The sequence below is a fragment of the Micromonas commoda genome, chromosome 16 (assembly GCF_000090985.2).
Source record: "Micromonas commoda chromosome 16, complete sequence".
Classification (NCBI taxonomy): Eukaryota; Viridiplantae; Chlorophyta; class Mamiellophyceae; order Mamiellales; family Mamiellaceae; genus Micromonas; species Micromonas commoda.
Window position 1 is genome coordinate 318,938 of NC_013053.1, and position 15,795 is coordinate 334,732.

A 15,795-nucleotide genomic window follows, 5' to 3' on the forward strand; every position below is an offset into this window, starting at 1 on the left:
GGGATTGGGGGTGCGATGGACGGGTGGGGGGGGGATGTGATGGATAAACGGGTGGGGGGGGTGTGATGGATGGGTGGGGAGGGCGACGGCGGCGGTTGAGAGCCGCTCGGGTTCTCACTTTCTCCCGACAGTTGACTAAGGTTTTATGTAGACCAGTCTATGGTTTTTATTCCTCGCGAGACGTCTTGTTTATCATAGTGTGTAATTTGCCTATTTGTCTTAAAAACCCTTATTTATCTATTTGTGATCTCCACGTGAGCGCATTAGGACGGGGACAAAAATGTAACCTCTTCACGCGAGAGAAGATGTGAGAAAGAAAGGTCGCGGTGATGAGCAAGCGTGAGTTGTCGGTCAGGCGAGGGGCGCCCGCCTGCACAACGTGCACGCACCGCGCGCGCACACCTCGCGTCGCGCGTGACCTCCGGGCGACCGAGGATACGAGCGAAGAGCGCGAGAGGACGGATCGACGGTGAACCCGAGACTCGGCGCGGGTCCGGAGAGATCACCCGGGGCCCACGGCGGGATCGCCTCACGTGCGTGCGTGCGCCGAGAGTCGAGTTCAACCTCGCCTTGTGTCGAATTCAAGTTATCCGCCCGGGCGCGGAGGCCTAGCGCCGTCCGGTGAGGACGCGCGCGGCTGGACGACGACGAAAGCGCGTGCATCCATCGCGATGACCGGGCGGATGGCGAGCGCGCCGCGCGTCTCCGGCCTCCGTCGCCGGGGGCGCCGCGCGTTCCTCCCGGCCGTCCTCGGCGCATCCCTCACGACGCTCCTGCTCGTCTTCGCGCTCGCCGCGCCCAAGCTCGCGCGCGCGCACGAGGACTCCGAGGAAGAAGGCCACGCGTCGCCCAACGGCACCCACGGGTACCACTTCGAGTACTATGACAGGCCCCCGCCCCCGCCGCCGGCGCAGCCCGCGCACTACGTGGGAGGCGTCTACGACAAGAATCACTCGCAGACCTGGCACGGAGAGGTCGAGGTCGTGTGCACCGTGGTCGTCAAACCCGGCGCCTACCTCGCCATCACCCCGGGCGCCACGATCAAGTTCAGGCCCAACTGCACTTACGAGGACGCCAGGCTGTGGGGTCTGACGGACCCGGGCGGCGTGGGCGTGTCCAAGCCCTCCATCGTGGTCATGCGCGGCGCCAAGCTGTACGCGGCGGGAACCGCGGAGAAGCCCATCGTGTTCCGCCCCGTCGACCCCGACCCGAACCATCCGGAAGGAGAAGGAGGAGAAGGAGGCCACGTGCGCGGCGCGTGGGGCGGCATCGTCGTGATGGGCACCGCGAGGGTTGGATGGAACGTCGGGGCGACGAACGTCGACGTGGAGACAATCGTCGATCGATCCGAGGACGCCGAGTTTGCCGAGTGGCTCGACGAACCCGCCGAGCCCGGGCACGTCGCGTCGCACGAGACGCACGACGCCTACGCCGTGGCGCGCGTCCCGCGCGGGGTGTTCCCGCCCGTTCCCGGCCTGTTCGGGGGGGGACAAAACGACGGATATCTCGAGTACGGCGGATATCGCGACGATTCCTCGTGCGGCGTCGTCGAGCACGTCGTCGTCCTCGGCGGCGGCGGACGCAACGAGTCGAACCCGGCCGCGGTGGGCCCCGGCAACCACGACATGCCCGCGCTCGGGTTCTTCGGGTGCGGGTTCGCCACCAAGGTGGAGCACGTCGAGGTGGCGCACTCCGCGGGGCACGGGCTGTACCTGGGCGGCGGGATGGTTTCGCCTCGACGGGTGGCGGCTTGGGACAACGCCGGCGCGGGGGTCAAGACGACGGCGGGGTACCGCGGTGTCATCGACGAGCTGTTCGTGCACGTGCCCCGAATCGCCGCGAACGCGTCGGGCGCGAACGCGTCGGGAATTCGCGCCGAGGGGTTCTGGTCGCACGGCGGAGGGTCGGTGGACGAGTCGGTGTATCGCACGCACCCGATGCTCTTCCACGCCACCGTCGTCGCCGAGCCGATTCCGTACCCGTACACGCCGCCGCCTGTTCCCTACCAGCCGCCCAGCTGGATAGGGAGTGATGGATACGGGGCATTGGATGGAACTGATCGTCACCAAAGTTACCCAGGAAGCTCAACACTCGGCTGTCAACATACGTATTTACCTGTACCCTCCGGTTGCGAAATCGCCCAGGATACCGATGAAGCTCATGAAGTTATCAAAAACCATGCTTGGGGAACCCATGTGATGTGCACTCATACCGTCTGCTATGGCACGGCTGCATACAATACCGGTGCCGTCTGGGGTAGTGGCTCTGTACTGAGTCAGCAGGAAGGTGGGGAATTGGTGTACAAACCGAGTGGGTGCTCACTTCGGATTCTCATCCACTGTCCGCCGCCGGTGCTGCCGCCGCCGCCGGCGGCGCTCGTGCAGATCGCGCGCGGATCCGGCGCCACCGTCGGCAACTCGGTCGTCATGCCGAGCACGGAGAGGGCCGTCGCGTTTTCCGTGGACGACTGCAGCCCCAAACTCCGCGTGGGCCATTTCCGCGACGTCGACCCCTCCGCGTTTGCGGCGAAGAGCAACGATGCCGTCTCCATCGACGATCGCGTCGCCGTCGCGGGGCTCGGCGACGATCCCCCGACGAAAAACTCTGACTACAGGGATTACGACGGGTCGTGGTCGCGGCACGTGGTGGACTCGTCGCCGACGCCGTTTAACCTCGGCGCGGGGTGCGAGGAGGCGCCCCTGTGGCGCGTCAACCGGAACCCGCCGCAGTTTAGGAGCGGCGACTTCGCTCTGGACCCGAAGGCTGCGAGTCGCCTCGACCCCCGCGCCACCGCCGCGATGGTGGCGGCGGCGGCGCTCGATCCTGTCCCGCCGCGCATCGTCGACGGCGTGGCGACTCGACGCGACGCGCGCACGACGTGGATGCTGGACTCGCTCTTTTACCGGCCGGACGCCGCCGCCGTCGACGGATCGACCGCACGCGACGGATCGACGAACGGATCGTCCGCGTCCGCCGCCCTAACCCACCCCGGCGCCTTCGGACCGACGCACGCCTTGCCGTGGTTCGCGCGCGTCGAGGCTGACGGCGATTTCGGTTCGCGAACGCGCGGCGCCACCATCACGCCGCTGACGAGATCCGACCCGGATCCCGGGTACGCGACGATGGCGGCGTTCGCGGACGACGCGTGCGACGGGGAGAGGCTGGGCGAGGTTGCGGTCCGCCGGGGCGCGTGTTACGAGGTTCCGGATTGGATTCAGGCTGGGGACTCGCCCCTCTCTCGGCTGTTACCCGAGGAGATGCACTTGGGCGTTACGCAGCCCTCGGCAACCCTGGACCTCATCGCCACCTCGCACACGGGCAATCAAAAATTCTCTGAAGCCGCCGTCGTAAACGGCAAGGCTGTCTTTGCGCCCTTCGATGCACCCGCCGTGTACGTGGTCGACCTGAGCACGATGGAAACCAGTATCTGGGACTTGCCCGATCCCCTGGGGACTACCAGCTGGAAGTTCAGAGGAGCCGCGGCCGCAAACGGCAAGGTCATATTTGCACCGTACACAGCGGACGCCATTGGAGTGTTTGACCCGAACGATTTCGACGCGTTCGAGGCAATTTCCATCACCGTCACGGTAACAGGTTCCAACTCAGGCAGGAAATTTCAAGGAGCCACGCTGGCGAACAACGGTCTGGTCATCTTTGCGCCCGCCTGTGCAGACGGCGTGGGAGTGTTCGACCCGAGCACCAAGAACTTCCGGCAAGTGGCGAAATCGGCGCTCGTTAACGCCGTCCCGGATGCGCACAGATTCTACGGAGCCGTGACCGCCGACAACGGGAAGATCGTATTCGTACCGGGCTGGGCGAACGGCGTTGGCGTGTGGGACCCGAACAACGAAGAAGGCTTTTCGTACGTGGATATCAGCGCGCCCAGTTCAACCGTAGACTTGGGCGGTTTGAGCAGCTTCGTCGTTACACATAAGTTCATGGGAGGCGCCAGTGCGAGTAACGGCAAGGTGGTCTTCGCGCCTTACGCCGCGAACGGCGTTGGGGTGTTCGATCCCAACGACAACAGCTTCGTGTTGGTGGACATCAGCGCGCCCAGCGCAACTGTGAAGCTGGGTGGCTTGAGCGGCTTCACGGGTCCCGCAAAGTTTGGGGCAGCCGCGGCAGCGAGCGACGGCAAGGTCATCTTCGCGCCCAGCAATGCTGAGGCCGTTGGAGTGTTTGACCTGAGCGATAACAGCTTTGAGCTTGAGCAGGACGAAAAAAGCAGCAGCAGCCTCAAAGCTCAGATGAACAAATTCCAAGGAGCAGAGCCTTTGGACAACGGCCAGATACTCTTCGTGCCCTGGACGATGGACAATTTCGGTATTTACACTCCAAAGTCTCCTGATTGTTCCACTGCGCCCTCAAATTTGGTTTCCAATTTTTCGAGATACATGCGGTTCGACATCGACGGCGCGAGTGTGAGCGTCTACGAAGGGTCGGATGCAATGGCCAGGTGCCGCGACTCGCAGGCGCCAAGTTTAACCATCGCGTTGCCCATCGCACCGTCACCAGCATCATCACCATCATCACCATCGCAGCAGTACGGTAACTGCACGTGCCTCTGCGAAGGCACGCCAGTCGGGGACATTAACGTCACGGATGACTACGGCGGCATGGGTGTCCCGGCGAGTATGTGCATAGGAAAAGGACCTGAACAGTGCCAGCGACAGAAAAATTTGACGTGCGGCGTGAACTTCACTACCAATTGGTCGTACGTCCCTACGTACACCGGTGCCAACTTCACCGATGAATCGTCGTCCAGCCAGAACGGCTATGAAGAGCAGTACGGTAACTGCACGTGTCTTTGCGAAGGCGCGCCAGTCGGGGACATTAACGTCACGGAGAGTATGTGCATAGGAAGCGGACCTGAAGAGTGCCAGCGACAGAAACATTTGACGTGCGGCGTGAACTTCACTACCAATTGGTCGTACGTCCCTACGTACACCGGTGCCAACTTCACCGATGAATCGTCGTCCAGCCAGAACGGAGTGGCGAGTGACAATCAAGGTCCAACAGGGGGCTCCCAGGAATCTCAACCCATCTGCGGTAAGGTTGGTAACTCATACTTGGCCATCACCGACGTCGACGTCGCCGCTGGCTCCATGAACTCCGAGGACAGGGTGATCATGACAGAGTGGCAGGGCGCCAGTGACTGCGACGATGCCGGGCTGCCCATATGGACGTTCATGGACGCCTCGAGCGTCACCTCTGATTCGGAGATATTCGAGCGCGACGCCCTCGGTATGGCACCCGCGGCGGCCCCCGCGTCGACGGAGCGGTGCTACGGCGACGGCGTCGGCGGGCAATCGTATCGCCTGGCTTGCACCCCGACCGGCGCGTTGCGCGTGAGCACGTGGTTCTGCTCGAATTGCAGCGCCGCGGTCGGTCCGGCTTCCGAGACGAAGGAAGGGGAGCACCCCACCGTCAATAAAACCGCGGAGGGATGGGAGATTTGCGAGGCGGGTGCCGCTCCGCGAATCGTGTCGTCTTGCGGCGGGCTCGCCGTGGCGCAGTCCTTCTCCGGCGCCGTCGCCACCGCGTCCGGTCCGTTTGGTTCCTTCCGAAGGTACCGGACGCCGATGGAGGCGTTGAGGGAGGATCACCCGCTGTGGGTGGGAAGCTCGCTCGGGAAGAACGCGACGGCGGCGAGGCGCGATAACGACATGCTGGCGGGGTTGGGGTACGAGACGACCTCGGCGCTGCCCCACCTTTGCGTCGATTCCCGCGAGCGTGAATCCCTCGGCTGGACCACGCACGTCACCGCCAACGGCGGGTACCTGAGCATCGAGACGGACCAACCGCAGAGCTGGTGCCTCGGATCCGATTACGTCTCGCTCGAGTGCCCAAACTCGGGCGGCGTTCACGTCTGGTGCGTCAACGCCACTCAGCTGGAAGGCGCGGCGAGGCTGCCCGACGGTCACTGCCGAAACGAGCTGGACGGCGCGGATCCCAACGATTCGGACTGCTCCGGTTTCACGTCTGGGACGAACGGCTACGTTTGGAACGGCATCGACCTGGGCGGCGCATGGCGAGGTTCGCTGTACAAGCAGGGATACTTCGCGAGGCTCATCCCCAAACCGTGTGACGCATCGATTCCCATCGACAACGGCAACCCGGGCGTCGCGGCCATCGCGGGAGACACCTCCTACACGTACGACTTCATCGTCAACGCGGATTATTACCATCACGACCACGGTCTGTTCATATACTACGTCAAACTGGACGGCGTGCTGCCGAGCGCGGATCAGTTCACGGTGCACGTCGACTCATACAGGGAGTCTTGTGTCTCCTTGCCTGGCGGGTCTTGCGTCGCCGGCGTCGCCGGTTTTATCGACGGTGACGAGTTCACGCTGACGAATTGGCACAAAGCCTCCACCACGGCGGGGACCCACGTATTCTCGATCACCACGACTGCCATGGTGTCTCAAATTGAAATCAAGTATTTCAGGCCAATGTACAAGCCGGGATGGCTCATCAAAATGAACGGAGTTGAAGTGTACCGGGAGAGTGCAAACGGCGGGAGCGACGATTTACCCAGTCCGGTGACGCACACATACAACCTGATTCCCATTGACAATGGCAACCCGGGGAATTGCACCGCCTCGCTGGCGCACGGCGCTTCGTGCACTCCGACGTGTGACACGGGATACGTCCTGTCCGGCTCGAGGTCCTGCGACAACGGCGTGTTGAGGGACACCGCGAGGTGCGACATGTCGTGCGACGCATCGCACGCCATCGTCAACGGCAACCCGGGAACCAGTTGTGGCAGCCCGCTGGTGCACGGCACTTCGTGCACTCCGGAGTGTAACACGGGATATACTCTGTCCGGCTCGAGGTCTTGCGACTCGGGACAACTGACGGACACAGCCGTGTGCGTCGAGCTCGACCACTTCTGCGTCGACAGCACAAACCGCGACACCTGGGGCTGGGTGTTGCACAAGCCTTCAACCGACAACGAGGGGTACACAACCTTCGATGAAAATCCCGAGAGCTGGTGCGCGGACTACGATTACGTCTTGTTAGAGTGTCCGAGGCTTAACAATGGAGGGGAGCTCCAAGCGTGGTGCGCGAACAAAACTCAGATGCTCGCCTCGCCAGCGGCCAAAAGCGACTGCAACGGCGGGTTGCTCAATGAACACTGCCCAGGCTACGGCACCGAAGGCGTTGCAGTCTGGAATGGCATCGACTTGGGTGGGGTTTATCGAGGATCCGCGTACAAACGGGACGTGTTCCTGACAAAGCTGCCTGGTTACGCTGCGCCGGCCCCACCGTCGGCCCCGTCTACTGGTAACCACTCAGATACTGGTAATCACTCAGATACTGGTAACCACTCAGACACTGGTAACCACTCACATACTGGTAACCACTCAGATGAGACACAGTCGGACTATCCGTACAATGACTATCCGTACAATGACTATCCGTACAATGACTATCCGTACAATGACTATCCGTAGATAGATTACTCAGCTTACAAAGGTACCACTAGCTAGCTACTAGTCCGCGTGTAATCAAACAGCAATGCATTTTTTTTCCTTCGACGCGCGTCTCTTAACCGCGCCCGCGGCGATGTTATCGACTTTGCGACGTGGCCTCATGCGCCTGCGGCACTCGCCTCCAGTGCACTCCTGATGGAAATAATTTTGAAACAAGGAGGCCAACTGCCCGAGAGCCCGAAAGTTTCGCGTGCTCTGCCACTGGAACGATCGCAGCCTCAACACAGCGACCCGGCGCCGCTCGTGTCACTCCGCCGATCCCGTCGGCCCTTTCCACGGAGGCGACGCCGGCGAGGCCATGTCGTGTTATCCCTCCTCCACGCAGAGGCGTCACTGGACCCTGTCCGCTGACGAGATCGCGCGCCGTCGCTCCGAGGCTCGCGCGAGGGCGATCGACGCCGCGAACGAGGCGCGCGCGGCGAGGGTCGGCGGCGCCCCGTTCGGGGAGGCCCCGACGATCGATCCGCCCACCCCGGACGAGGAAGCCCTCCTCCGGCGGTACTACGAGGTCAAGATCCAGAAGGTGTGCCAGGCCTTCTCGCTCCCGACGAAGGTGCGGGCCACCGCGGTGGCGCTCTTCAAGCGATTCCTCACGCGGACGTCCCCGCTCGACCGATCGCACAGCCTGAAGGTCACCATGCTCACCTCCATATACGTCGCGTGCAAGGTGGAGGAGAACTACGTCAGCGCCGAGGAGATCGGCAAGGGCATGCAGGAGGACCACAACAAGGTGCTCGCCGCGGAGCTCTCCATCCTCGCGGGCCTCGAGTTCCAGCTCGTCACCTACTCCCCGTACAGAGCCGTCGACGCCCTGGCGCGAGAGATGATCGATCCCAAACCCTCCGACGGCCTCGCCCCGCGCGCGCGCGCCGTGTGCGACGCCATCATGCTCACGGACGCGCCCCTCACCTTCCCGCCGGGCGTCCTCGCGCTCGCCGCTTTGAGAGCCGCCGCCGCCGAGTCGGACACGGACGCCGCCGCGGTGAACGCGCTGCTCGACCGCCTTGGATCGGGCGACCTGTCCGACAAAATGTCCGACAAAATGGAAGGGACGTCGCGCGGGGTGGACCTCGCGGCGGAGCTCGACGAGGTGGCGGCGGCGCTCGCGACGCGGGGCGGCGAACCGGACGAGGACGCGGTTCGCGGGGTTGATAAAAAACTTCGCGCGTGGCACCGGGCGCTGGCGGCGTCGGGGCGTGCGGGGGCCGGGGACGGGGGCGGGGGCGACGGGGACGGGGACGCGAGGGAGGGGAAGCGGCGGAAGAGCGCCGCGGACGAGAGGAGGCGGAAGGAGGACGCGGCTCTGGACGGACCCTGACTTTTTAAAGTGGTTTTTTAAAATCTTCAAACGAGGTCCTTCGCGTCGCCGGTTGGTCGATTATCACGGGTTCGGCTCGGGCGGCGGGGCTCGTTCCTCGGCAGCATCTGCGTCCGGGTCGACGTCGCCGTCCTCGTCCGCGGGTTTCTCGACGGGGTTTCCATCCTCGTCGAGCTCGGGCTCGGGTACCGGCTCCAGCTGCGGCTCCAGCTCCGGCTCGGGCTCGGGTTCCGGTTCCGGTTCCGGTTCGCGCTCGCGAGTGAACGAAAACACCCTCAGCAGCCGAAGCGTCTCCGCGGTCGTCGCCGTCGCCGTCGCGGCGGCGTCGTCCATCCGTTCCCGCCCGCCCCTGCCGCTATCCCCGCGGAGCGTGGACCTCGCATCCGGGTAATACACCGGCGCCGGGAGCGCTTCGTCTCGACCCTCGCGGCGCGCGCGAACCGCCGACGCGCCGACGCGTTCGCCTCGACCGTCCCTCACGATCACCTCGAGCGAATCGTCCAGCGAGACGTACGAGTCCTTGACGTCGACGAACGTGCACCCGCGCTCGTTCCGCAGCAGCGTCCTCATGCCCCAGTCGTACCGGTCGGGTCGCCACTCGCGCGGGTCGTGCTCGTTGGCGAAAATCTTGTGCACGTCGACGGCATCCACCAGGTATGGATCGCGAACCTCCGCAACCCTGACTACCAAATCCCCAACCCCGAACGGCTCGCGCGCGCACCACCGGCTCGAGTGCACGAAGTACCCCGGGGCGATGATCCCGACGTCCTCGCACGCGACGCGCTCGTTCGCCGGGTCCTTCGTCGCGATCCCGGTTCCGCTTCCCTCGCCGCCCCCGCCGGCGACCGAGTTCGACCTTATTTCCACAAAGGGCGCGTCGCGAGCCTCGGGCGTCAGGTGCACCCCGCGGCGCGACAGCTCCGCGAGGAGCGCCTCGGGCGGGAGCTTCACGTCGCGCATCTCGCGCAGCGCGACGAACGTCGGGGCGGGCAGCTCGTCCGCGTTCGCCAGCCGCGCCCACCCGTCGCCAACCTCAAACTCAACCGGCGTTTGGCCGAGCGCGGGCGAGTTTGTCTCGACGGAGATGATCACCGACCCGTTACTCGCACGCGCGTTCGAAACCGGCGGTGCGGGTCGAACGTGCCACGAGCGGTACGGAAACATCGCCACCCTCGACTGCACCACCGCGAACCGCTCGAGGACGGTAGTGGAGAAGCTGAGGCGCATGGTATCGTAATCGACGTTCACGTCGGAGACGCCGTCTTCGGTCCACTTTTGGTTCGATTCGTCCCACCACGCCACCCTCGGTCGCGGGTCCACCAGCGCGAGCGTGGGCGGTATGACGTGCGAGATGCGCACTGCGGGCGTGGCCGCCCCTCGAGCGTCGTCGTCGTCGTCGTCGGGCCGAGGTATGGGATAGCGCACGCGCTCGATCGCGTCGGTGAGTGACGACCGCGGCTTGACGGTCCAGCCCTTCCTCGTCGTCGCCAGCGGCGGGAGCGAGAGAAGGTCCACCGAGAGAATCCCCGCGCCGCTCACCGCCATCAGCTCGTTGGCGCACAGCTCCGAGTGCGCGTCCACCGCGGTACGTCGTGCGCGCATCGCCACCGCCGCGGTGAGCACCTGCTTTGGGAGCTCGGCGGCGAACTCCCCCGCCGACCCAGGAAAGTCAATCGTCTTCTTTCGGGGGTTCTTCACGTGGTTGGCCCACAACGCGCACCACTCGCCTAACCCGTTAAAATCGGCGACGTAACCGACATACCCAGTCTCTTCGTCCTGGTGCTCGTTCGCGCGGTCCAGGCACGACGCCGTCGCCTTATCCGCGACCGTCTCCGCCAGCCGCCTCGCCACCCGCTTTCGTATAATCAGCGCCGCGCGTAAATCGTCGTCGCCATCCTCCGCCGCCCACGCGCGATACGCCTCGCACTCCCCCGCGACCGACTCGCACGTCTCCATGAGCTCGAACGCGTCCGCGAAAGGGAGCGGCGGCGTCGCGTCGACGACGTGGACCCACTCGTCAAACGCGCGGCCGTCCCTGGGATCGGGCGTCGACACGCATCGCGCCGTTCGTTCCCACTCGTACTCGTCCCGGGCGTTCAGCGATCTACGTGCCAGGGCGGCGTCTCTGCGCGCGTGGAACCCCGCGGACTCCTCGCGCGTCGGCGCGAGCGTCGCGTCCTCCGCGGCGACGCGCTCCGCCTCCTCGCGTTCGAACTCGCGATCCTCGGCTTCTCGCGCGAGTCGAGCCTCCTCCTCGCGCCTGGCCCTCTCCTCAGCCTTGCGTCGTTTCTCCTCCTCCTTGGCCGCCTTCTCCGCAGCCTTGGCGGCCTTCTCCTCCGCGCTCAGCTTCTTCTTCTTGGCCTGGGGACACGAACGCGGGGGAGCGGCGGGTCGACCCGGTCAGCGCGGCGGCGTCGGGGAGGAGGAACGAAAACAATCTATAACGGGAAAACGGGCGAACGCGCGCGGGATGCGCGCCGCGCGGGGGTCGCCGCGGACCAGGGTTCGGGGATCCGGGGACGCACCATGATCCGTCCGTGCGGCCTGGGCCCGGGTCGGCGTCGATTGGGCTCGCGCGCCGCGCCGAACCGGTGTGCGCGCCCCGCCGACGCTGCTTTCCCCAACGAGCGACTCGAGCGTCGTGGTTTTCGGTGAAGAGGCCGAGAAATACAACCGGCGCGAGGTTCATTCGCGGATGAGCGCGCTGACCCGCGTCCTCGGAGGCGCTCGCGCGCTCGCGCTTCGAGGGCGCGGTCGGGCGTCGCCCGTGCTGACGGGTAGGCGATACTCGTCCAACCCCATGGAGGATTTCGACCTGATGGGCGCGGGCGGGTCCTCGGTCATCGACACGTACACCGAGCGTGGGTTCGTGGTGGGGGGCGTGGAGCATCGGGGGAGCGTGTTCCTTTACCAGGACATGACGCTGCTGTGGAAGGTAAAGGACATCGCGGAGGTCACGCAGGCGTCGTTGACCGCCGCGCACGCGCTGAGGCCCCCGCCGGACCTGCTCATCGTCGGCTGCGGCGCGCGCATCGGGGCGCTTCCCAGGGAGACGGCCGAGTTTTTCAGGGATGGCGAAACCGCGGTGGAGGTTCTGGACACGCCAAACGCGGTGGCGACGTACAACATACTGGTCCAGGAGGGGAGGTCCGTGGCGGCGGCGATGATACTGCCGCGGACGGAGGGGTAAGATTAGGCGGCGAGCGTCGTGGGGTAGTTGTCATTAGTCGTCGCGACACGCGAGTAGACGGTAGGAACGACGAGCTCATCGACTCGGCTGTTAATCAAGGCTGTTAAGACTTACGCCTTCCTCGCCCTGCCCCCGACCGAGGTTGTGTACACCGCCGGCTTGGCGTCCGCGGGTTTCGGCACGAAGCACGTGAAGCAGCTCTGCCTGTGCCGCCTGTTGTGCCCGCCGCATCCCTCGCACTCCCAGTCCCCCCACTGCGCGTGTTCCTTCGGGATGCGTCGCGGCGCCCCCGAAGGGTTGAACCCCCCCGCCGGGTTGATGAACCGCCCTTGGTTGTCGAAGAACCTGCCTATGCTCTTGTTACCCCCGGGGCCCGCCGCCGCGCCGGGCATGCCGCCGGCCAGCGCCGTGGGATCCGGGTTACCCGTGCCCATCCGCGCCTTCAGCGCGTTCTCCGTCGCCTTGGCCAGGAACTCGCGCTCCCATCCCACATCCTCGGAGTCGCTCGTGTCGCTCGAGCTGCTGGAGCTGCGTCCGCGGCGGCGGCGTTTGTGTCGCCGTCGGTGTTTCCGCCCCGATCGCCGCCTGCTCCTGCTCCTGCTCCGGCTCCGGCTCCGGCTCCTGCTCCGGCTCCGGCTCCTGCGATGCTTCCTTCGTTTGGACTTTCGGGATCCGGAGCGCGATCGGGACCGTTTCCCTCGGGGACTCCTGTCCCGTCGGCCCCTCTCGCGGCCCTCGCGTCGGTGTTCGCCGTCACCGGCGCCGTCGCCCGAGTCGTCGTCCCTCCGCGCGGAGGTCTCGCGATCCTTGTCCTCGCCGCCCATCGCCTGTCTTCGGAGCGACGAGGTTAGGTATGATTTGGCCTCGATACGCGCACCTCGCTCATGAGGTAGGCAAGATTCGGGGTCAGCACTTCGTGGGGCGCGAGGCCGGTGGGTGGGAGATGACGACGGTATGGGAGCCCGACCTCGACGAGCTGCTCGCGAGGATCGCCGAGATGGAGGGCGCGGATGACGTCGAGGCTAATGTCGAGGCGGATGATGGGGATGGGGCGAACCAGGGGGTGAAGCGGAAGAGAGCCCCTCACACGAAGGGGCCATGCGAGCATGGGGTGAAGTATCGGTCGCAGTGTAAGGTGTGCAGCGCTTGTCCGCACGGGAAGTGGCGCTCTCAGTGCAAGGAGTGCGGTGGGTCTCAAATCTGCGAGCACGATCGTCAGCGCTCTCAGTGCAAGGAGTGCGGTGGAGCCTCTGTCTGCGAGCACGGTCGTCGGCGCTCTGAGTGCAAGGAGTGTGGTGGGGGCTCAATCTGCGAGCACGGTCGTGTACGCTCTAAGTGCAAGGAGTGCGGTGGGTCTCAAATCTGCGAGCACGGTCGCGAGCGCTCTAGGTGCAAGGAGTGCGGTGGAGCCTCTGTCTGCGAGCACGGTCGTCAGCGCTCTAGGTGCAAGGAGTGCGGTGGGTCTCAAATCTGCGAGCACGGTCGTGTACGCTCTAAGTGCAAGGAGTGCGGTGGGTCTGGAATCTGCGAGCACGATCGTATACGCTCTACGTGCAAGGAGTGCGGTGGAGCCTCTGTCTGCGAGCACGGTCGTCGGCGCTCTAGGTGCAAGGAGTGCGGTGGGTCTCAAATCTGCGAGCACGGTCGTGAGCGCTCTAAGTGCAAGGAGTGCGGTGGGTCTGGAATCTGCAAGCACGGTCGTCACCGCCAATACTGCAAGGAGTGCGGTGGTGCATCAATCTGCGAGCACGGTCGTGTACGCTCTACATGTAAGGAGTGCGGCGGGTCTCAAATCTGCGAGCACGGTCGTCAGCGCTCTAAGTGCAAGGAGTGCGCCCAGCACCGCGAGCGCAAGTAGTCAACAGTTGTATCGACATGTATCCTGAGTACGAATACAGTTTCGCGAGACGATCACACCGCGGCCGCCTCCTTCTCGCCGCCCCCGTCCGCCCCGTCGTCGCCCTCATCACGCTCGAAAGCCGCGTCAGTCCAGCGGCGACGTCGCGTTCAGGTCGTCCAAGAACGAGTTCACCTCTCCGCACACGTACTCGAGCTCCACCCGCTGCAAACCCCGACCGAACCGCACCGGCTCGGCGCCCACCTCCAGCTCCAGGCACACCGACGGCTCGCCGTTGTTCACGCTCTCGACGACCATCCGACACCCGCTCACGTCCTGGACGTCGCCGTCGCGACCGTCGCTCACCAACCCAGTCGCCGTCCGAGTAAACTCAAACTTGAAAGCGTCAATCTCCAGCCTGGACGCCTCGAAGATCTCGTCGAACGCCGACGTCGCCACCTCCTTGCCCGCGAGCCAGAACGGGATGGAAAACGCGGCGAAGATCAACCCGCCCCCGGACGCCAGCGCGCTCGCCGTCCAAAACGCCACGAACGAGTTCCAAGCCACCGCGAACCCGGCTATGTACGTGGCGCCCGGGGTCAGGCCCCGCGGGGGCACGACCAGGAGCAGTTTGGATCGGCCCGTGCGCTCGCAGATCACGCGCGTCCCCGCCGGTCGTCGGATCCGTCGTCTCGGAGCGAGGGAGGACGGGGCGTTGACGGCGCGAGCGGCGGCGGCCTCCGCCGCGGTCGATCCCCAATCGATCCCGGCTCCGTCGACGATTGGCCCGTAGAGGCCCGCGACTGTCTCGTCAAAGTCCATCTCCCCGCCCGGCCCGGACCCGTCGTCGCCGCCGCCGCGGTCTCGGGCTCGGTCGCGTCGGTCGGTGAACATCCTCCCGCCCATCGCGCCCTTCGAACCCCCTCGGTTGCGTCGTTCTCCACTTTCCCCCGTTTTCGCGTTTGCGTAAACTCCGTCGCCTCGTAAAAAGTCGACCGCCTCGCCGGGCGACTCGAACCTGTCCTCCGGCGACGGCTCCAGCAGCCTCGCCACGGTCGCCTCCAGCCTCGCGCTCTCGATCTGTACGACGCCGCGGAAGTCCACCCTGAGCCTGGTGGACGGCATGGTGGACGGCGCCCTGCCCGAGAGCAGGAAGAGAGCGGTGGCGCCGACGGAGTAGAGATCGGACCGCGGCGTCACCGCGCCCATGTAGAGCTCCGGCGCGCAGTATCCAAAGGTGCCGACGACGGTGGATCCCCCCTGCGCGTACCCGCCGCCCGTGGTTCCCTCCGCGGCCATCGCGGTGGTCACGGCGGCGTCGGCGGTTGCGCCAAAGTCCACCAGCGACACGCGACCAGTTTCCACGTCGAGGAGGACGTTTCCCGGCTTGACGTCGCGATGGCACACCGGCGGTCGGAGCGAGCTGAGGTATCCGAGGACCTCCAGGAGCTGCTCGGCGATGGCGACCACCTCGGGTTCCGTGGGTCTCCAACCCCCGTCCACGAGGGACTGGAGCGACCTGCCCGGCGCGATGCGCTGCGCGAGGCAGAAGAACCGATCGCCGTCGGTGTCGAGCTCGAAGTTGTCGACGTACTGGGGGATGGCCGGGTGGTTCAGGCCCTTCAGCGTGCGGGCCTCCCGCTCGAACAGCTCGAGCGCCTTCCAGTTCTTCATGTTCCGGAAGCTGAGCACCTTCAGCGCGATGTCGTCGCCGTCGTTCGTCGTGGCCCTGTACGTGGTGCCGAAGCTTCCCTGGCCGAGGCTCTCGCGGATGACGTAGATGTTGCCATCGTGTTTCACCTCCTCGTCGACGGTGAAGAGGCCGTAGTCGCCCCCGATCTTGTCCCCGGCAGCGCGAGGAGGCGCCCGGGTGATGCGCGGGCGACGATCGGACCGCCGCCGCCGAACGAGCGACGTCGCGAGGGGCGACGTCACCGCGGTGGCCATGACG

General features: G+C 65.3%; 5 protein-coding genes across 5 annotated transcripts; 3 read left to right on the top strand and 2 right to left on the bottom strand.

Moving 5' to 3' along the window:
* Positions 1-671: 671 nt before the first annotated feature.
* On the top strand, positions 672-7,460 carry CYCH (predicted protein; the record flags this gene model as incomplete). Its single annotated transcript, XM_002506667.1, has 1 exon — positions 672-7,460. The coding sequence occupies one exon, from the start codon at positions 672-674 to the stop codon at positions 7,458-7,460; it is 6,789 nt and encodes a 2,262-aa protein (XP_002506713.1).
* A 337-nt stretch (positions 7,461-7,797) lies between these two features.
* On the top strand, positions 7,798-8,817 carry MICPUN_64801 (predicted protein; the record flags this gene model as incomplete). The annotated part of the gene is made up of 1 exon (XM_002506668.1): positions 7,798-8,817. One exon carries the CDS (start codon positions 7,798-7,800, stop codon positions 8,815-8,817), a length of 1,020 nt encoding a protein of 339 aa, XP_002506714.1.
* A 63-nt stretch (positions 8,818-8,880) lies between these two features.
* Positions 8,881-11,345, bottom strand: MICPUN_104583 (predicted protein; the record flags this gene model as incomplete). Its single annotated transcript, XM_002506820.1, has 2 exons — positions 8,881-11,178; positions 11,343-11,345. 2 exons carry the CDS (start codon positions 11,343-11,345, stop codon positions 8,881-8,883), a joined length of 2,301 nt encoding a protein of 766 aa, XP_002506866.1.
* Positions 11,346-11,635: 290 nt separating this feature from the next.
* MICPUN_88969 (predicted protein) lies at positions 11,636-12,007 on the top strand (the record flags this gene model as incomplete). Its single annotated transcript, XM_002506669.1, has 1 exon — positions 11,636-12,007. One exon carries the CDS (start codon positions 11,636-11,638, stop codon positions 12,005-12,007), a length of 372 nt encoding a protein of 123 aa, XP_002506715.1.
* Positions 12,008-12,117: 110 nt separating this feature from the next.
* Positions 12,118-15,791, bottom strand: MICPUN_104584 (predicted protein; the record flags this gene model as incomplete). The annotated part of the gene is made up of 2 exons (XM_002506821.1): positions 12,118-12,535; positions 14,056-15,791. The coding sequence occupies 2 exons, from the start codon at positions 15,789-15,791 to the stop codon at positions 12,118-12,120; spliced, it is 2,154 nt and encodes a 717-aa protein (XP_002506867.1).
* Between the last annotated feature and the right edge of the window lie 4 nt (positions 15,792-15,795).